This window comes from Eumetopias jubatus, unplaced genomic scaffold, assembly GCF_037043125.1.
Source record: "Eumetopias jubatus isolate StellerSeaLion01/CBP00866 unplaced genomic scaffold, mEumJub1_p1.0 scaffold_13, whole genome shotgun sequence".
Lineage (NCBI taxonomy): Eukaryota > Metazoa > Chordata > Mammalia > Carnivora > Otariidae > Eumetopias > Eumetopias jubatus.
Window position 1 is genome coordinate 88,316,591 of NW_028274819.1, and position 22,182 is coordinate 88,338,772.

Genomic DNA, 22,182 nt, shown 5'->3' on the forward strand with positions numbered 1-22,182 from the left:
GATCAGCTGAAAAAGCATATTCTCTACACAGTCCAGCAAAGCAGCTGGCCAGAGGAAATGCATCCACCCCACCCTTACTTGCTGACCACTGCAGTACAACAGTCCCCCCCCTTCTCTGTGGGGCCTACGTTCTAAGACCTCCACTGGACGCCTGAAACTGCAGACAGTACTACTGAGCCCCCTGCGTACTGGGTCTTCTTCCTGTACATACATACCTATGATAGACCTCAACTTATAAGCTAGGCACAGTAAGAGAGGAACAGTACCTAATAATAAAATGGAACAATTATACTATAATAAAGTGACTTAATATGGTCTCTCCCTCAAAATACCTTCCCGCACTGTACTCACCCTTCTCCTAGTAATGAGGACAGAAGAGAAAATGCTACGTGAGGAGATGAAGTACGGGGATGACGGAGGCCCTGAGACATAAAGTTAGGCTCCTACTGACCTCCTGATGATACATCAGGAGGATCGTTCACTTCCGGGCCACAGCTGACCCATGGGTAACTGAGACCACAGAAACGAAGCCTCCGATTGGGCGGGGGGGGGGGGGGGGAGGGGGAGGTGGGGGTGGGCACTGCTGTCAAGGAGTATGTTCAGATTGTGTGTAATACCCCTTGGTGATCTGAGAATTTATCCGGACAGTGCTCGGAGTTAGAAGAAAATTTAATTTAAAAACTTTCACAAGGCAGTTATTGATTTGATTTTTATACGAGGCACTTAGCAACTGTACTAATCAAGAGTAAAGGAACCCTAATTTATACAATGCCAGATACTCGGAATGAGTCAATTTTAACCACTGGTCAGACTGGATGGCGTAAAAAGAGAATGAAATCACTGGCTAAAAAGTGGATTTGCATGGAGAGGGGGCCATTCATGGATTTGCTAAGTAACTGCTTGAAATGATTACCATGGTGAATAACAGAACAAGTTTATTCATATTTAACTGAATTAGTATTCCTTTCAATATTTACACCGAGGTATAAGTAAACCTGATTTTAGGGGGTGATAAAGACTTACCTACCATCTATCTTCTGCAGTTCACTACCGTCTCTGAATTCAACAGTTCTAGGTTGTTCATATTTTTTAAAAAGGAAAAAAGCCATCAAAACTGGTCACTTTTAAAGCTTTTTTGGGGTGGAAATGAAAGGTGACATGGGCTAACATCCACCCCAAGGCCACAGTGAGGCCTTGTGTTGTTGAAGCTCACACAGGCTAATTCAGGACGGTTACACTTGCAGTTACCACACTCGTCCTAAAGAGGGTGCTCTAAGCCCAGGGATTAATTATGTGGGCTTGAAGCCATTAACATGGTCAAAATGGAAAAAAAAAATTAAATGGAAAGATGCTTTTATTGTAGATTGATGTCTCTCTGACCTTTAAAAACAGGGATGAAAGCAATTTAATTTTATATTTGCCATTCTTTCAATCAAGTAAATTGATGGGAAAGCACAAGAGTTAAGTGCCTTAGAGAGAGAATGCAAATGGAAAGTGAAAATGCACCACCCACAGTCTTCGCGCGTGTGTGGATGCTGTTATACTTCAAATGAATTAAGGAGCCATTTGACTGAAGACGGTTCATATGCCCCCAGGAGAAACACGAGCCGCAGGGTGGAATACTGGACACATCCGTGTCTTCACAGTGAGCCCTGAGCTACAGGATGAGGGGGAAGGGCACCACACCACTCACACCCCAGACCAAACACGCAAACTAGTGTAGCTAATGGGGAACATGCAAAAGTTCATGTAATTCAGCAGCCAAGTTAAGTTCCACTAGAACTATGGGCTTAGAGCACACGCAACTTTCACGCCAGAGGAGACAACTCATTCCCTAGTTGTCGATACACTGATCAAGGTCTCTCCTTTCTTTCTACTCTCACACCATATAAAAATGGCTCTTCTGTAAAATACTCTGTGATCTATGTTATAATCTAGTTTTTCCACAAAAAATCTGGGGGAAAAAAAAAGGTCATGTTTTTTGTTTTTGTTTTCAAAAAACCAAACAGACCTGAAAAACCTAGCCCCTGTCAAGGTGGATGCATTGTTCCACCTACACTTCCTGGAAGTTACTCCAGGACTTGGCCTTCTGCCTTCTCCTCTACTCCAACCAGCTCAAAGCAAAGCACTGAGCTCCAGGCCTGTACCATATGCCTCCCGGGGTCCCCAGAGCCACCCCTCTCCACATTCTCCCACTCTTCTCGTTCCCCCAAACATCCGACTGCTAGATCAACTCTGTATGCTCAAGGGTAATTATTCTTCATCTTTGTAGCTACTATAATTAATACTACACTGATAGTGAGTTGCTCAAGGGTACACAAGGGATTCCATTTCGCAAGGTCAGATGCTAGTGCTGAGTTGGGCATGTAGACAGCAGGCACTGTCTACACAGCAGGTTCAGCCAACTTCTGAACCAGGGGAGCAGTCACCTTAGTTGCAAGACTCCTAAGACTTCCAGGCAGATTGCCTTGCAATCCTAATACACACTAGGCAAGAGGCTGGGAGGGGAGTCCCTGAGGAGATGGGCAAGTGTCCTCGAGGCTAAGTGCATCCCATGGACACTGGGCAATCAGCACAGCACTAAATTTAAAATATGGGAGGAAATTAAGATCAGTTGTGTCATGATAAGGCCTTCTAGGAAAACCAACAGACTAAGCTATTAGACTTGCTGGTTTACAAGGAAGCCAGCAGTCTTGCAGGCAAGGCTTCTTTTCTACAAATGCGAGAGAGTAAAACGTGAGTTAACAGATGGACGATACCGAAATTAAGAGGGTCCAGAAACGAACCTCTCCAGATAACTGCAAAGGAACAAACCCAGGAAGGTACCAGTGTCTGTCTCAATTAAAACTAATGTACAAAACAAAATAATTTTTAAGAACTGCTTGATATAGTTGCCTAGAAAAAGACTTCAAATATTCATTCTGGTGGTACCCGAAATCCGAAATAAACGGATATAAAAGAAAGATTGAGAAACTGACTCAGCTCTTCAATATGATCATGCATTTCTAAACTTCCAGAAACTCTTTTAAATAGAAACGATTTAATAGAAGTACGGGGAAGATATTTTTTTTAAAAAATCATTATCTTTGCACAAACCAACTCTTATAACCTCATAATGTCTTTGGAAACCATTTATCATTTTCCAATATCAGCACTGCCCAACCACTGGTCAAAGCAGAGTCTCCCCGCTAGAGACACTCTCCCGCCACAATTCCTACTCTGTCTAGCGTACCTGGGATTTCATTTGGGCTGCCTTTTCTGGGTCAACGGCCAACACGTGCTGGTAATGACGGATGGTATGCAGGCGATCTTTGTTCTCAGCACGGACATAACGCCGCAAGGCCTGGAGGATGCGATGAGGCTGCAAGAGAGAACAGTAGTTTTAAGATCCAGAGACTACAGAATGGAAAACAGGCAGGAAGGCAAAGCTTAAAAACACTCACCTAAGAATGTAAAGCCCAGCCAGGCACAAGGATGAAAGCTATGCTTTTTGAAGCTTTTAGCTTACCCAAGAGTAAGAAACTTCCTTTCTACAGAAAGTACCAAAAACTAAGCTCCAAAGCTGCAACCAACAGTATTTTCCCGCTCATTCTGTCCTCTCCCCTGGGTTAAGTGTCGGACACCTTAATTACAAGGTAGGCAACCCCTGTGTCACCCAGAAAAGACTTTTACTTGCTCACTTAAGGATACTACTATCTACTTGACGGTACTTTCCATCCCCCCAAAGCAAGGTAGGTTGGAGTTAAGGGATAAAGAAATATGAGGTCACTAGCACAAAGGGCTTCGACGGAAGTTCCTTTACCCCTTTTTTCATAACCTTCTTTAGAACAGAATGAGTGCAAAAGCTTTGAAAGACAGGTTTTTAATCTTTGAAAGTAAAGCTACTACAAAAATTCAATAACTGAGTAACTACCAACCAGTACTGTGAGGGAAGGTACTTCCATTATCACAGGCGGCACATGCAAGCAGAAAGTGTGACGCTACGGTGACCTAAGCACATACTAGAACATACCTCTTCCTCCCTACTTTTCTTTCCTTACCTCCTCCAGCCTCGCCAGAACTTGTCATAGAAACGTAATCTTTTTGCTGACCTGTGTGTCATCATCTACTGGTTCTACACAGAGCCTACGTTACAGCAGGCAACCCCGAGGACAACGTTCACCAGTGACCAGGCTCCGCACAGCACTCACCCGCGGGGGGTCAGACTGCAAGGCAGCCAGGTAATTCTCCAGAGCCATTCGGCGGCGGTCATTCAGCATAGCTTCCACTCGAGCCAGGTGGGTTTCCACCAGCTGCTGCTTCTCGCTGGCTGCCTCCTTCTCCAACGCTTTAACCATAGCTTGGAAGTGCTAAACCGAGAAAGCAGGACCGACAGGTAATTCGTGGTGCCTGGAAAGTCTAAGCAAACAGCCTGAGACCCCAGTGCTGCCACTCCGGCCCAGAGCCTGTGCGAGTCGATAATGGGGTCAGAAGAGTGGAGCAAGGGTAAGATCCAAGTACACTCTATCTGATTGCTGTTGGAAAAATTACGTCCTTATCTAATTGAGAGCATGTTAAATCTGAGCGTCGGAGTCCGAATTAGCACCTCCGTCACTGAAATCACTAGTGTTACGAGCCCAAGGCGGGCTTTCCCAATGTGCCCTGCAAGAGAAGGGATGCTGTCCTTTCCGTACTTAGCAAAGGTGCCCACTTCCAAATCCTGAGACACAGACCAACAGGAATTATATTTTGAAACATATCCCAGTAATGTGGTAAGTTACGCTGAGTCATTCACACCGAAGTCCTGAAGGGCAAGTTATCTGTGAAGTACCTGGCTAGGTTTAAAGGTAAAGTTTAAGGCTGTGGAACTAAATTTCCCTGCACAGGATGCATTGGCTATGTAGAAATTAACACTCTTAGATTTTCTATGTGATTGATAAAAAGGGAAAGGTGTCCCGATAAAGTATTAACATCACGAGAAGATAGATTTCAGTGAATCATAATCTGCTTTATGAAACCCAAATCAGTCTTACAAACTGCTATCCCTATTCCTAGCAACACTCTCTTCTGTTCAAGGGGCACCCAGCTGCTGCTACAATTCTAATGTTACATTCTTGCAAAGTTAAGTGATGAACTGGTATCAGAGGGTCTTATTGTCTGCCTTTCCACTTTTGAAGAAGTCTGCAAAAAAAGAATTCAGGAGGTGCCTGGGTGGCTCAGCCAGCTGTGTCAGACTCTTGGTCTTGGCTTAGGTCACGATCTCATGGGTCTTGAGATCGAGCCCCCCACCCATGCACTCACCCCTGGGCTCTGCGCTCAACAGGGAGTCTGCTTAAAGATTCCCTCTGCCCCTCCCCCAACTCGCACACACTGACGCACATGCTCTCACTCTCTCTCTCTCTCAAATAAATAAATCTTTAAGAGAGAGAGAAAAGGGGCGCCTGGGTGGCTCAGTCGTTAGGCGTCTGCCTTAGGCTCAGGTCATGATCCCAGGGTCCTGGGATCAAGCCCCACAACGGGCTCCCTGCTCAGTGAGAAGCCTGCTTCTCTCTCTCCCACTCCCCCTCTCTTGCGGTCTCTATCAAATAAATAAGTGAAATCTTTAAAAAAAAAATTAAAATGAGAGAAAAAAAAAAGTCAGTACTGCTGAAAAACAAGTCACAGCCAGGATTTTTGCCAAGAAAGCAGAATTTTTAACAAACATAGCCAGCTAGGGTTGCTTCCTGGCATGAACTAGTAACACTCTGGTTTGTTTGCTTTCCTTCCACTATAGGTGATCAATTCTAGAGAATGCCAGTTTGGAGGCGAGAAAAACAAACAAACAAACAAAAAAAGCAAGCCAGTTAAAACTTCCCTGTAACGGGGTGCCTGGGTGGCTCAGTTGGTTAGGCGACTGCCTTCGGCTCAGGTCATGATCCTGGAGTCCCCAGGATCGAGTCCCGCATCAGGCTCCCTGCTCAGCGGGGAGTTTGCTTCTCCCTCTGGCCCTCTCTCCTCTCATGCTCTCTCTCTCTCTCTCAAATAAATAAAATATTAAAAAAAAAAAAAAAACTTCCCTGTAACATAAGCTCTTGACTGAAAGAAAGTGTCAAACTCTAATTTCCTGGGAGTCTGGCTCTGTCCCTAGAGAATGCATCTTACCTGAATTAGAGTCTGCCTCTCTGCTTTCGGGAGGTTCTTGGCCTGAAGCTCAGCCTCTTCCCATTCTTTCTTTACCTAGAACAAAGGGTCAAAGCCACTAGCACCAGAGAATCATCTCTGAAACAGTCCCCCCATTTTCTAACAATACTGCCAGGCCCTGAAATCTAATATAGGAAACTGCAAATGGAAATAGCATCATATGACCCCTCACGAGCTCAGGGCTATTTAAGCTTATTCACAGAATTACTGTCTCAGAAGGTCCTGTACCACGACCATCCCCAAACAGAGCCTCAATTCCATGACCTCCTTGTTCTAAATAACCCGGGGCAAGTTATTTAAAAGTTTTTGTGCCTTAGCCTCCTGACACACTAAAACAAGGAGGGGGGGGCGTGTTTCATACCTATTTCTCAGAACTGTTGTGGATAAAAGAGAATAAACATTTCCCTAAGTATAAGCCCAGCACAGGTGATGTGTGAGACTTTAGGTGGTATTCAGACCTAACAAGAAATTCTTTTCAATTTTCTTTCAATCTTCCTAAGTAACTCTAGGAGAAAGCTGCAGTACGGTGCTCAATGTTGCTCTAAGCCTTATAATTCTTTTAAGAAAGCATCCTGAGGGGCGCCTGGGTTGCTCAGTTGGTTAAGCATCTGCCTTCGGCTCAGGTCATGATCTCAGGGTCCTGGGAGTCAGGCTCCTTGCTCAGCGGGGAGCCTGGTTCTCCCTCTCCCTCTGCTGCTCTACCTCTCTTGCTCTGTCAAATAAATAAATCTCGGGGGAAAAAAAAAAAAAAACCAGCATCCCAAGACTCAGAAGCTTCAGCAGGCAACAGTATCTAGCTAGAATATGTTAATACAGGTTTGCTTTCATCTATTTTTACAGTTACCTGTTCTAATGGCAAAAGATACTAGCTTTCTGTTTACAACAGTTATATAAAGTTTCCCTCCTTAATATAAAAAAATTTTAAAAGCTAGTTAATAGCAAAGAGAAATAACAAGGACATAATCGTTTTGGAAGTACTCTGCAGAGTCTGAACACGGTAAGCACTCAGAGAGTATTATATTATCCGGGGGCAGGGGGTGGGGGTGGCTAGGCTCACCCAGAATACAGCCCTGCTAAACTCTCACATCTCACCTATGCTAACACAGCATGACAATCTGCAGGGGTGTCCCTTTTCTTCAACTATGAAAAGGCTATTACCCAACGCCAAACACCAGGAGCATAAGGAAGCACCAAGTTTACCCTGTCCATCCGGTTGCGGTGCCGTATTTCCAGCTGCTCCTTAGCCTTCTGGAAGCGAGCGTGCTCATTATCATCTGCAGAAGTCTCAAAATACACATCGACATCATTGGTTGGCAGAGGAGTTGGGGGAACTGAAATGAAATGACAAGAGGGGTTCCCTCTGGGGGTCAGGCCCAACACAGAAACCTCACTGAGCCCTAGGAAGAAGACCGAGCTGAGGACCTGCAGGACGCACTAGTTTGCCTCGCACCGTGCTCCCAGGACAAGGTGCTCCTGTCTGCCAAGACTCCACTTGGTCAGATCACAGTGCTCCATCTTCCTTATGTGACATTCGGCACCAGGCCAGTCCCTGCCCCCTGGTATTTTTGGCACCAGCAAGGCACCTACTTAGGACTTCAGAGGAAGAAAAAGAAATCCTCTACACCTTCCCTCAGTTCCTGAAATCTTAAAAGCTAAAATCTAATTATTTGTTACTGTCACTGATCACTTCTAGCCAGGGACAAGGGCAGATATCAGACCTGCAAAGGCACCTCCCCAAATTCTCCATTTTGAAAGGAACTTTAGTGCTGAATGGTCTTTGCACAGAGACTGCGTAGAGAAAGTCCAAGCTGCTTAGCCCTAATTTTTTAGTTGTCAATATGACTGAAGAAGTCTTAGTCCCACCCCAAGGCGAGGGATAAGAGGGACAACAAGTTGCTGTATTTGACAAGGACATACCACATAGTGTGAAGATACTTTGGGCGTTTCAACCCATGGCACTCACTGGCCTTACCAGGCCATCACCCAAAGAGCAAACCCATTAGAAAACACACTCCTCCCTGCTAGTCAAGCATAAGGGTTTACTGGCCCCAGGCAAGTCAATAGCTGCACAAGGGAGCTTAACCTCATAAAACAAAGGTTTGAGATGACAAGTTTACCTACCCTTAAGAAATATCTACGAAAAACTGATTAGCCCAATTCACTCCCAATTTCCCAAGCCAGGGAGGAAGGACATAAAACTTGCTCGTACAACTTGCTGTATTAATATTAGAGCTAAGTGGAGAGCCAATACCAAAACCCAATAAATTTCAACTCAGAAATAAAGTCACCTAATTTTCAGAACTGTGTAGCTATAACACTACACTAAAGTAACTGTATAACTGACAAATGTAACTACAAATTAGTCAGCCACTCCAAAGGTCTTCTGCCAAAGCATCTTTTCCTTAGCTTTAAACCTAAAAGCTGCAACTAAAATCTTGTCAAGAATATTTGGCTCCTACCTAAGCTTAAATAGGATCACCACAGCCGATTTTTAGATTAACTAAATTAGAATATATAGCTTCACAAACCACATTCCCCATGATACTCCAAAGTTCAGCTGGGAGAATTTCAAAGCCCTGAAGTCCATCAGTGCCAATAAGCACGCTGCCATCAGCAGCACGTCTGCAGCTTAAAGGCTTATGTGTTGGAGACAGTCTTTGGTTACTATCACTGGGCTGGATAAAGATAATACAAAACACAAGCTGCCTCCACCCCCTGGGAACAAAAAGGTAAAGGCCTATTGGCCCCAGAGCGCTGTTTCTGAAAATACAATGGGACCCAGACCTAGAACCACATCCTTCTGTCCATGTGAAAACAACCAGCTCAAGAAACCAGCACATTTGCCCGCCTCTGAGCCCCTTCAAGGAGGGGCACAAACTTAACCAGTGGCACAGTGATGCTTCTAGGCTCTTAAATCACTCAAGCCGGGGACCCACATGTCCCCGGTGGGTACACGAACACCATGCTTCTCTGCGGCAAGTCTTCCCTACCATAAGTACTGGGAAACTACAAGTTTGCAGACTGCAGAACCATTAATGCTCGGAAGAGCAAGCCATTCCATCATAGCTTACAGCACTACCTACGTGATCCTTTAGGGAACAACTCCCTTTCCGTATTCAGGGAGATCCTTAATGACCCCTGATTCCTCAGGCTTCGCCCCCAAATTATGTGTTGTTGCACCTTAGTGTAAGTAATTTTACAAAGCAGGAAATATCCCAATAATTTCTGTCTCTGTATCTTTCCTGAATAAAAAAAAGTTTCTGCCACCAAAGTTCCCTAAGGACTCATACTGTTCCCACACTTTCAATTATTCCTACTAAACACAGCTTTTCCACAGAGCAGCAGCTGGAGTGGAAGTGCTAAAAGCAGACCGTATCATATCAAGATTTAAAACACCTTTTGGTGGCGGGAGGAGAGAGGACCGTGAAGGTATTCGAATGAAAAGCCATCAGAAGCTTAGGAGCAAAAACCGGGAATGGCCAGCAACTCCTTATTCTAACACGTTCCAGAATCAGAACCAAGTGAGTGCCTCGCCTGAGTGAGGATTTTCCAAAAGCATGGGCTAGCACTGCAAGGTAAGAGAAAGGGGGCCTTAAAAAGGGAAGGGCATAACCATGGAGAAAAGCAAACGTTCTCCTACCCGTGTGTAAGTGAACCCAACTCAGCTGAACCACTGAATTTCCTCTGTGACCAAAGGACACACGAACTAAAATTCTTTCACTTCCTGAACCTTTGCGTGAGGCATTGCCAGAACACTGGAGAAACAGTTACTACCACACAACTGCACAGCTCACTCCCTAGAGTGCCTAAAGCAAGACACTGCGATATTCTGGACTCTCAGAGAAAGTATTCCTAGGGTCAGTTCTTTGAAGAAGTGTCGTCCCCCCTAGCCAACACGCACCATGGGTTGGGCGACAGGGTAGCTCAAAGACAAGAATGAGAGGAAAAAGCCCAGAGACGAGAATGGGCAGAACTCATGGCCGCTGTGCTCACCGTTCTGCACCTTTCCACTGCACACGGCCAAGGGCAAGGCTGCCGTCACCGCACACGGCCAAGGGCAAGGCTGCCATCCCAACCAACACAGAAGCGCTCCGGGAGCCCACAGACGACGAGGCGGGGTGCGAAAGACCAAGCCCTGGGCGGTGCCGGGGAGGGGACACACCACCAACCGCCACCACCACCGCCACCTGACCCACAGTAAGCATGGGGCATACAGAACTGGGCTCGCGACTGCCAACAGGAAAGCAAAGCCTAGATCTAGAAAGCACAAAGAGGAGGGGAGAAACGCTGGACAGCAAGCCCCTGCGTCGGCAGGGAGCACTACACAGACGCGGTCACGAGGACGGCCAGGAGAGAGACAGGACACCGGACAGGACGCCGGACAGGACAGGGCCGCTGCGCGGAGCCCGCGCGCCGGGACTTACTCATCGCTTTACATACAGCCATACAATAATCCTCAGACTCAAAATTGTTCCTGTTGCCTCCGCAGCCGCCATATATAAAGCGCACACACTTTGCCTTGGAGAGATCAAAGTACCAACGAGGCATCACGGCCCGGCAGGGCCCCGTCATGGCCTCCTGGGAGCAGACAGCTGTGTGGAAACGGTCAGAATGTCAGCAGGGCAGAGGCAGCGGTTTCACGTGCTTCACAACTGCTACAGGCCGGCGAGCGGCGGGAGGGGGCGCGCCCGGCGGAACGGCGCTGCCCCAGCCAGCTCACGCACCACCTCCAGCCCGCCGACGGGGAGGACGCAGTCATTCGCCCGCTCTGATGCAGTGAAGGCATGCAGGAGCTGAAAACAGCGCTTCTCACACTGTCTGGAGGCTAGACTGACGGGGAGGACCTCTGTGTCTCACAGCTCCATGAGCCTCATGTTTCTGATCTGGCAAGTGGAGACGTCTGCCTGACTTGTCCAACGTGCTGGTGTCAAGGACCAAAGGAGCCCAGTGCAGGTGAAAAGGCTGCTTTGGTGGTGATGACCACAGGAAAAGCTACTCCAGCACCCGGAAAGCATGCGTGGGCACTTGCATTCTCCGAGGTCAGTCAAAAGCTTCTAGACTTGTTAAGTATTCCCCCCACACTAAGTCCTAAATAATTCTTCAGAGCTTAACTGGCTTCAAATATATACTCGGCAGGAGGCTGCGTGCCAGTCGCTCTAGAATGGTCACAACCTTTTTTTCCTCTTTTTTGGGAATTGGCAAGATGAAAATCCCTCGCCGGTAGGTCATTAAACTCCACCCTCCCAGGCACAGACATCTTCTAGCGGACAAACAGGGCAGCCTACAGATGGGAACATGCTCTGGAAAAGAACCAAGTCACTTCCATTCTAGAAGGTCAGGGCTTTAGAAGTATTGAGGAGGGGGCCTCCCCTTGGGGAGAGAACATTTCAGGCTGCATGTGGAAGGATGCTGCCCAAGCAAAAGCCACGTTATCTCCCTGAGTCTCTGGACTGGTCCTTCTTCTCTAGCTAGGTCCTTACAATGCAAATGAGAGTGTCTGATTCAATTCTGGGTCCCTCCCTGAATGTGTCCACTCCAGCCGCTGCAGCAGCCTGGCCCCCCCCCAGCGTTCACATGGCACCACCAGCGTGCTGGAGAGCTGGCGTCATGTCGGTGCCCAGGAGCGCCGCCTCTCCTTCCGTGACTTACCTGCGATGGATGCAGTCCAAAATGGTAAGCAAGTATTACCAAATGGATTTGAATGCCATGATGGCTTTACATCAGGTTACCTTTAACGTCGTGAGTAATTTCCTTTTCCGAAATCGTCCCCTCGCGGCTGGGTTCAGTTGGGCTCTCCTCATTGTACTCATCTCCTTTAAAGGTGTCGTAATAGTAATCTCGGTCTTCCACCACCTCCTCCCCTTCCTCCTCCTCCTCGTCGTCGTCATCCACAGCTGCTTCGGTAAAGTCCTCCAAATCTGCTTCGGTAGGAAATTCGCTGAAGGTCACAACAGAAAAGGAAGGTTAATACCGATTCTTATGTGCACAGCACAACAATGATTCTCTTCCCTACTGTGAAACACAAAAACAGAGACAGGAAATAAGCTCAACTCGCAGTTCACCGTGCCACGACAGCCCTCCGCCGAGCTACACCAGCAAAAGGGCAGAGTTAGTGGGCAGGGACTACATTTACCTGTGGAAAGTCTTGTGGCCAGAAGGAATGCCAGCCGACTCAACTCCAGCGCAAACAAGGGCATGCCCACTTTGCCCAGAGGGAGGGACCGGCAGCCCTGTGCCACCAGTGAAACCATTTCACAGGTGCAGGACGAGAGTTTACCTTTTGTAAATATCATAGTCTTCCTCTTCTTCCTCCTCCTCTTCTTCCTCCTCCTCTTCCTCCTCTTCCTTCGATACAGTAGACCCAATAATCTTTGTCTGAGGGCAGCACACATACTCAGTGCCGTGAAACTGGTCTACCCCACAGGGCAGCAGCATGCCGTAGCGATATAAGGTCATTCCCTGAGTCAGACAGGCCTGAAAGAAACCCACAGGTCCACCTCAGAACATTAACGCATTTGGTCAAGTAGTCCCCGATCATTAGCTTTATCCAAAAGAAATGCCTATCAAATCACTATGTAATGGGGCGCCTGGGTGGCTCAGTCGTTAAGCATCTGCCTTCGGCTCAGGTCATGATCCCAGGGTCCTGGAATCGAGTCCCACATCGGGCTCCCTGCTCCGCGGGAAGCCTGCTTCTCCCTCTCCCACTCCCCCTGCTTGTGTTCCTGCTCTCGCTATCTCTCTCTGTCAAATAAATAAAATCTTTAAAAAAAAAAAAAATCACTATGTAATGCTTCCTCTCATGGACACATAAATTTTCTGTCAACAAGCTGTGATGCTATTATTTTAAGAAGATTTGCACATTTTGCTTTACTCGCGATGGGGCAACATCATCTGGGCCAGAAACAATGAAGGCCCAAAGTTAGAAATTAAGGAAAAGGGAATTCTTCTAGTAATTATCAATGCTGACTAAAGGTGGTCAGTGATAATTTATATTCCTTGCTCCGAGGGCATGGTGTCAGATTTTGACAAAAGAAACTGACTAGAGATCTCACTTAACTACAGAAGGCAAGTATAAGAAAGGCTATTTCTCCTCCCAGAAGAATGAAATGGCGTCTAATCCTATCAGTATATATGTCAAGACATTGATTTTCTGTAATTGGCTATTTCTACTCTAAGGCCCTAGGGTTGGGATGGCCTCCTTGGGAACCCCACGGACAGCAACCTTGCTTTCAGCACCCTTAACTCGAGGGGTTGGATCGTCAACACTGTATTTCCCTATAAAAACACCCTCCCAAATATTTTTAATTTAGAAGATACAAGTAAACATAAACTTTGAAAAGATAAAAGGAAAATAAAATTAATTTGAAATCATGAGGTTTAGAAGAAAATGCTACTTTCTCTCTTAACGGGAAAAACAATACATTTGATCCATTCTTTTACCTCTTTGACTACAGTGTGCCAATGCTGGTGATTCTCGCACACCTCCATCCGCTCTTTGTGGAAAAACTGGCACTTTTCTGGAACTAGTAGAACATCACTTACAAATTCACCCACTGGAAAAGAGAAAGTTTTGTTATGAGCAAATCTGATCATGATTCAAGGCAGTAAGGACCCTCCTCACAGAAGATTATGAGAGTTATGTAGTTAGGTGTAAACAGGAGCAATCTCAAATATATATATAAGCTGATAGGCCTCTCTCACCTTCAAAGGTCAACTGGACGTTACAGGTCCAGGCAAGCAGCACAAGAGCTCAACATTCCGTTACAGTCGTGATGCTTGGGACTTTCCTCACTCTTCCCAGACTCTAATCCCTTACGGTCCAGTTGCAGGGCTATCACAACACAGAATAGGACCCTCCCACACCATTCCGTGACCTCAGACACACACAGATATTCCTCTGAGTTCACATGCATTCATATTCCTAGCCTCTTACTTCCCTATTTCTGCCGTTAGTTTTTTTTTTTTCAAGATCTGTTTATTTTAGAGAGGATGGGGGAAGGGCAGAGGGAAAGGGAGGGAGAATCTCAAGCAGACTCTGCGCTCAGCACAGAGCCCGATCTCACAACCGAGATTATGACCTGAGTCAAAACCAAGAATTGGATGCTTAACCAACTGCACCACCCTGGCTCCCCAGCTCATATTCTAATAACAAAATGCCAAGAAACTAAGGGTGTTCTTCGAAAATACGGATGAATCTTACTTTGGCCCTTTGTGTCCCTAAAGATACATAGCTCTAAGACAAAAGCACTGTAATTAGTGAATTATAACAAAGCACTGTAATAAGTGGATCAGGTAAAAGACTCCTCAACGAGGGAACAGGTGCCTCTGCAATGGAAAACTCTGGCAGATGCTACTTTAACCAGGTGACCAGCCTAACATGAGGTTTGTCACTGACAATGACAAGCTGACATATTCGTGATGTGCTAAGAAGAAAATACCACTACACAGTCTTTCTGCCAAAAATATGTCATTTGATTCTAATCGTGATAAAACAATAAGACAAATTCAAATTTAGAGATATATTTAAACAAATGGCCTAACCTGAAAAAATGCCAAGTCATGAAAGATTTTTTTAAAAAGAAGGAATTAGGGAACTGTTGTAGGTCAAATGTAATGTTTCATCCTTTTTAAAGGAAAACTATAAAGGACATTATTTGGAGAGAAAATGTCCAAAGTATTGATTATTGTATTTGTAGTTATATAGGAGAACATCCCTGCTCTTAGGAGAAATAAGCTGAATATTTAGAAGTGAACTGTCATTATGTCCCAACTTACTTTCAAAGGGTATAACAACAACAAAAGGTATATAAGATGTGCGCGCGTGCGCGCGCGCGCGCGCGCACACACACACACACACAGATAAGGCAAAATTGGAAAACCTCGGTAAAGAGTATAAAGGTATTCACTGTTATTTTTTTTCTATAGGTCTAAAACTTCAAAAATATGAAACTGGGGGGCGCCTGGGTGGCTCAGTCATGATCCCAGCGTTCTGGGATCGAGCCCCACATCAGGCTCCCCGCTCAGCGGTGGGGGGGGGCATGCTTCTCCCTCTCCTTCTGCTGTTCCCCCTGCTTGTGGGCTCTCTCTCACACATAAAATCTTAAAGAAAAATTTATAAAGCTGGGAGGGAAATACACATAGCTGCTCAAAAGACAGAATGTGATCTTTTAGAAATATACACTGAAGTATTTACAGGAAAAAAGATACTATCTTTGCTATGTTTCCAAATAGTCAAGGGTAGGTGGGAGTGGGTCCACAGACAATGGGAGAGTGGCTCACAAACTGATGATCATTACATCATAAGTAATGATACTTATGCTCTTGTGCTGCTTACCTGGACCTGTAACGTCCATCATTAATGGTACATAAAGGTTAACAGTATTATTTTTCTCTATGTTTGGACATGTTCATAACTTCCATAAGAAAAAGCTAAAAATTCATCTATCACGGGGGCATCCAGCTGGTTCCATCAGTAAAGCATGTGTTGAGTCTTGATTTCAGGGTCATGAGTTCAAGGCCCATGTTGCATATAGAACTTACTTTAAAAAAAAAATTCATATATCACTGGATCATCACCCAGAGATTCTGATTCAGTAGATCTAATGTGGGACTCAGTAATTTTCACTGAACAAACATTCCAGGAGATTCTGATGCATCACCAATATGCTCCACACAGGGTCTCAGTGGAGGAAAACAAAGAGAGGGGGAAAGGTGCGTGCATAGCTCAGGAAGAGATGCAGTATAAAAGGGGCAGGAGAAAGGAGGCAGGCAGGCTAACCTCTGAGGTTTTTTTTCTTTTCTTTTCTTTTTTTAAAGAGGAAGTGTAATAGGAAAGTAATCTGGCCTGAGAAAGGTCTCAGGGCTTTGAACTAGTGGAAAGTCTGTGCAGACCCATTGCCCAGGTTCGTCATGGCAGCCTGGTCCTCCAGGACCGCTCGTCTCAGGCCTCAGACTCTGGGCACTACAGAAGTCAATCATTCCATGACCCATGACCTTTCACAAGCGAAAGAAGTCCTTGATCTACTTGAAGGGAGAAGATGTGCTCTGACATTACAAGCCGGAGCAGTAAACACAGCCTCCCCACATCAAAACAGCCTTACACAGGGTAAAGACATTTCACACCATTATTAGCACAAGGGAATTTGGGGGCCAAATAGCTCCATTTGACACTAAAGCACGAACACAAAGTAGTAAGTTAGACATAGTGTTGCCTTGACACCCCAAAGGCTCTAAGGTGGTAGAACATGTACATAAACTTTTTCAATCAACTAGACACAATCAGTGCTTAAAAAACCCAAAATCCCCATGGGTAAATGAAGATTTGCCTCTATTGGGAGAAACAATCATGATACTCAACAAGTTAGAAATCACATAAACTATTGACATCCAACCACCAACTAACACTGTTTTAATGTGATCATCCTGTATTGACTAGGCAATTCTCATATTTAATCTATGACAAAAAGCAACAAAAGAGTATATTAAAAGGCAGTGTGCACAGGGTTAAATGCAGGGGTTCAATTTCAGCACCGTCATTACCAGCAGAGTGGTCTTAGGCAACTTAACCTTTCTGTGCCTCAATTTCCTTATCTTGTTATGAGGATGAAATGATATGATATATGGAACACACAAAAAGCTTAGAGCAGAACCTAGTGTACAGTAAGCAGCGCACAGCAGGTAAGTGCACTAGCTCTAATTACTGATGCTAATGTTGCTGAAGTATTGAGCTGAGCAGCTTCACCCAAACTATATATACAACTATCATTATCATACAGAAATCTGTAATTTGTAAAACCTCAATTTTATATGTACAATTGCAACACCGGAAAAAATTTTAGAACAGCAGTTTTATTACTAGATATACAGTCTATAGAAACAATAAACTGAGTTTTAAAAAAATACAATGGAATACTATGTATCAGGTTAAAAATGAATGAAATCTACTTATATCACACTTTAGACACACCCCAAAAAGATGTAAAGTAATAGTAAGTTGTAAATGGTCAAGTACAGAATGATACCATTTATGTACGCTTGCAAACAGAAAAATAAATGATCTACAGATACACACATATATAGCAGAAGTATAAAAACATGCATGAGACAGAGGGAAGGTGGAGGTGGGTGGGGGAAACAGGTGATGGGGATTAAAGAGTACAGTTATCATGATAAGTGTTGAGTAATGTATAGAATTATTGAATCACTAATACAGTATTATGTTAACTACACTGGAATTAAAATTTAAAAATTAGTAAAAAATAAAGAAGCTGCTGGAACTTGGGTTCTTTCCCGCCAGAAAACAAAACACATGCATGAGAATAACATGCCAACAAGAGGGCAGTGGTTAGCTTGAGAGCAAGGGAGGGAAGAAAGGAGGAAAAGGGAAGGAAGGATGGGGCTTTGGAACATTTAATACCTTTATGAAAAAATAACATGGAGATGAAGAAAACCTAGCAAAATGTTGAAGAACTTAAAACACGGTGATGAGTACTGAGTGACCATCATATTGTGTTATCTTTTCAGTATGCTTCAAATACTGTATTTCAGAATTAAATTTAAAATCAAAACTTTTAAAATGCCCGATTTAATAATTAACTCCATGCTACACCAATCCTTAGCTATTCCATGGCTGAATCAATCTGTCTGACCTCTGAAAACCAGAAGAGAATTAACACTACTGAATTTGACAAGAAACTAAAATGTAAAAATAAAAAAACAAAGAATACTCTTCGAGTCGACAACTGCAATTCTAACAACATACCGTAAGGAAATAATTAAGCAAGTAAACAAAGATATTTATTGCAGTGTTAATATCAAAAATTGGAACCAACCTAAATGCCCATCAATAGGGAATTAGTTAAATGATGTTAGCTATATACAATGGAATACCAAGGGATCACAGGAAATATAGTTTGTGTCTATATTTAATATGGAAAAACTTCCATAGTGATTAATTTTAAAAATCATTAAACAAATAGGGGCGCCTGAGTGGCTCAGTCGGTTAAGAATCTGACTCTTGATCTTAGCTCAGGTCTCAATCTCTGGGTTGTGAGTTCAAGCCCTGTGTTGTGGTCTCCACACTGGGCATGGAGCCTACTTAAAATTAAAAATAAAAATTATTTTTATAAACAAATAGAGCAAGAAACACACCCCATATCCCCACCCCTCCTCCTTCAGCCTGGTTAACTCCTTAAGGTCAAGTTTGTCTTTTATTCAAAGATACATAACTCCCTAAGAGTAGCACATAATAGATGTTCAAATGTCAACTTAAAAAAAAGAAAAAAGCAATAAACAGGTGAGCAACCGTAGTATGACCCCATTTAGAGGAAAAAAAATTTCATTTAAAAGCACACATACTTCCATATGTGTCCAAAGAAAAAAGTCTTATATACACACCAAAATGTTAATCATGGTGCAAAAACTGGAAATGATTATTTTTGCTTCCCCTACCTTTCTTCTATTGAAAATAAGCTTTTTGGGGCTGGGTGGGCGGCTCAGCCAGTTAAGCGTCTGCCTTCGGCTCAGGCCATGATCCTGGGATACCAGGATCGAGCCCTACCATCGGGCTCCCTGCTCAGCGGGGAACCTGCTTCTCCTTCTGCCCCTCCCCTCCAGTTGTGTGCTTGTTCCCTCAAATAAATAAATAAAATCTTAAAAAAAAAAAGAAAGAAAGAAGATTTTTAAACAAGCAAACTAAAGAGGAACACATTTCAATCCCAACATCAGGTCTGTCATTTCACTGCTACTTTTTGACATTTGCTACATTCATCAGAAGATTCTAAGAAAAAAAAAGAAAAAAAGAAAAAGAAAAACCAGACTTAGGCAGATCAGTATTACTCTGTTTTACAGAAGAACACTGAAAATGGTTTGGTCTCAGTTTAGAATTTTACCCAAGTTTATAACAATCCTCAATTTAATCATTTGGGCTGTAAAAGATAATGGCCATAATTTCCCAAGTCACTGGACACAGAAGGTTATATTGTTTTCACTGTTTAAGAAACTGATCAAGGAATATGGCAATTTAACAAAACCTAGTAACTTACAATTTCCTTTAAAGCTGCACTTATGATCTATCTCCAACCTCTACCCATGCCCTATGATTCTCTCTCTCTTTCATACCATCTCCCCCAAGCAGGGCCATGACAGCCATCAGGTTTTAGAGCTTTTCTAGAGGTGCTAAAATTCCTTTTAAAAATAACAAAGGTCGTGTACCCACTTGGGAAAGCCCTCAACACTGACACTCACACATATTTTTTAAAAACCTACTGCGAAAGTACTCTCCAGCTGCAGATAGAAGACCATGTCAGTTATGGGGCTCTGGAAGCTGTAACCAGGCGGGGGAAGAAAGCCTTCTGTAATGAGAAGGAGCCAAGAGAATCAACCTGACCACCGAACGCAAATATCTGTGAGGTTTGGTGGACATCCCTAGCAGATATCTCAGAGGTAAACAGGGCTCTGAAGTTAAAGACCCAGGATAATTCTCACGAGCATAAAAGCTCAAGGGCCCATGGGCCCACGCTGGGGACAGGGTGAACTGTTGATGGGCTGTCGTGAATTTCAAAGGCAGAAGATGAGTAGCTAATGCCTGCGATGGATCATGAGACCCCGAGGTGCAGGTGAAGGTGACACCCCGAAATCTCTGAGAATGAGAACTGTCTTTGGCAGTCCTCACATCACAGTCACACTCTCTGTCCAGATCGCCATCCAAAAACAACCCAAAACAAAAACAGTCACGGGCTCTCAAAGCTCTCTTCTTTTAGTACAGGAGCCAGCCTACATAGAAATGTTAGAGATGACTAACTCCTTCCCCCCAAATCCCAGCAGTTTCGCTTCTTCACATATCACCAACCCCGCCCTACTTGGACCATCCTATCTACCTACCTACCTACCTATCATCTATGTACATTTTTAGAGATAAACAGGAGTCAGTGAGTAGTAGTAACCTAAGATATAACGTCATTTTGAGAAAGGAGAGACTGAACTGAAACAGCAGGTGAAAAGTCACACTGGTGGGTAGTTAAGCATCAAGAGAGGGCAGAGCTGAGTGACATGAACACAGATGTCCACAGGCAGCATGACACAGACTGGATGCAAGCACTACTAGCAACCCAAATTCATTCTCAAGCTGCCTTCCAAGCATGCTAACCAGGACATCCCTCTCTCCACTCAACCTAGCAAAAACGACGACAAACAAAACGAGAAAATGAGTGCCTGAGGACATAGGTAAGAACCCTGGGACACCCAACCCAAGTAATATGGGCGACCCAACCAACACAGACAGATCCTGTTTTCCCCCGTTCCCGTCTCCTCACCTCTGGCCTGCCTACCACCTATGCTTTGGGTTTGCTAGGCAGTAATTATCTTTTTTACTGTTATTTTTTTAAGTAAGCTCTACACCCAACATGGGGATCAAACTCACAACCCCGAGATCAAGAGTTGCATGCTTCAGAGACTGAGCCAGCCAGGTGCCCCATTAGCTAGTTATCTTCAAGGGGGTCTCAGGGCTAAAGCAAACCATACTTCTACCATCACTTTATTCCAACACGTGGTATTCATCTTAATATGTACAAAAAGACTTATTATGATTATTTCTGGTGAATAAAATGTACAGGACTTTCACTTTTTTCTGCATCCATGTTTGGTACAGTTTGTATGTTAAAAGAATTGTGTATGGTTGTGTATATACTACAAACCATTAAACTATGTACTTTAAAATGGGTGAATTATATAGAATGTGAATATACTACAAACCATTAAACTATGTACTTTAAAATGGGTGAATTATATAGAATGTGAATATACTACAAACCATTAAACTATGTACTTTAAAATGGGTGAATTATATAGAATGTGAATGATATCTCAACAAACTTGTTGAGCAGAGACTGACTGGGGAGCCTGGGTGGCTCAGCTGGTTGAGCATCCGACTCCTGATTTCAGCTCAGGTCACGATCTCAGGGTCGTGAGATCAAGCCCCACATCAGGCTCTGTGCTCAACGCGGAGCCCGATCCTCAGGATTTTCTCTCTTCCTCTGCCCCTTCCCGCCTCTTGCTTATACTCTCTCTCTTTCTCTCAAAAAAAAGCAAAGACTGATTATTTACAGGAGATACTGAGCAAATAAGTATACTGAGGATAATGGAATTGAAGGCATCAATATGAGCTGTTTCTAAGATACACATGTAGCTATAGAAATATGGATTTATGTGTACATGCAGATGTATATATATGTGTATTTCTTAACTCTGTCTGCTGAGTGGGCCTAGAAGCAACAATATCTTAGTACAACAAATACACATAATGCCCAGACTTGGTTTCCAAATACCATTCTCCACTGAAAGAAACCAGGGCTTCCTGGGGAAATGGCAGACTCCAGGGGTAGAATTGGGAAAATCCAGGATCAGCCTGGATCCTCTTTTTGTCAAATCTGGACAATGAGTCCATAAGGAAATAAGCGAAATGCAGACACCACCTTAGCCAATTGAAAAAAGTTACCATGGGTAATAGAACAAACGGACATCCTGCAACGCCTAATATCATGCAACAAGAAGAACACATGTGTGGTGGTCTCCTCAAAAATGCATCAATCAAAAGAATCATAAGGGGTGCCTGCCTGGCTCAGTCTGACTCTTGATCTTAGGGTCATGAGTTCAACCCCCGCATTGGGCATGGAGCCTACTTTAAAAAAAAAAAAAGGATCGTAAGACAAACCCAAATTGCAAGGCATTTCCGCAAAGTAATTTGTACTCTTTAAAAATGTCAAGGTTGGGGCGCCTGGGTGGCTCAGTCGTTAAGCATCTGCCTTCGGCTCAGGTCATGATCCCAGAGTCTGGGGATCAAGCCCCACATCCGGTTCCCTGCTTGGCTGGGAAGCCTGCTTCTCCCTCTCCCGCTCCCCCTGTTTGTGTTCCCTCTCTCGCTGTGTCTCTCTCTGTCAAATAAATAAATGAAATCTTAAAAAAATAATAAAAATGTCAAGGTCATGAAAGACAAGGAGAGACTAAATACAATGTGTGATCTTGAAT

General features: G+C 44.2%; 1 protein-coding gene across 4 annotated transcripts in view; it reads right to left on the reverse strand.

Annotated features, from left to right (window-relative positions):
- Nucleotides 1–22,182, reverse strand: part of APLP2 (amyloid beta precursor like protein 2) — an 85,973-nt gene that overhangs the window by 10,422 nt on the left and 53,369 nt on the right. For 2 of the 4 annotated variants that reach the window (XM_028120795.2, XM_028120794.2), the window contains exons 4-11: nucleotides 13,600–13,712; nucleotides 12,437–12,633; nucleotides 11,889–12,097; nucleotides 10,584–10,751; nucleotides 7,360–7,490; nucleotides 6,121–6,195; nucleotides 4,191–4,349; nucleotides 3,233–3,361 (exon numbers count right to left, since the gene is read on the reverse strand). In XM_028120795.2, coding sequence (XP_027976596.1) covers nucleotides 3,233–3,361; nucleotides 4,191–4,349; nucleotides 6,121–6,195; nucleotides 7,360–7,490; nucleotides 10,584–10,751; nucleotides 11,889–12,097; nucleotides 12,437–12,633; nucleotides 13,600–13,712 — 1,181 coding nt within the window. The remainder of the gene's footprint in view (nucleotides 1–3,232; nucleotides 3,362–4,190; nucleotides 4,350–6,120; nucleotides 6,196–7,359; nucleotides 7,491–10,583; nucleotides 10,752–11,888; nucleotides 12,098–12,436; nucleotides 12,634–13,599; nucleotides 13,713–22,182) is intronic. The other 2 variants (XM_028120796.2, XM_028120797.2) reach the window with 1 other exon arrangement.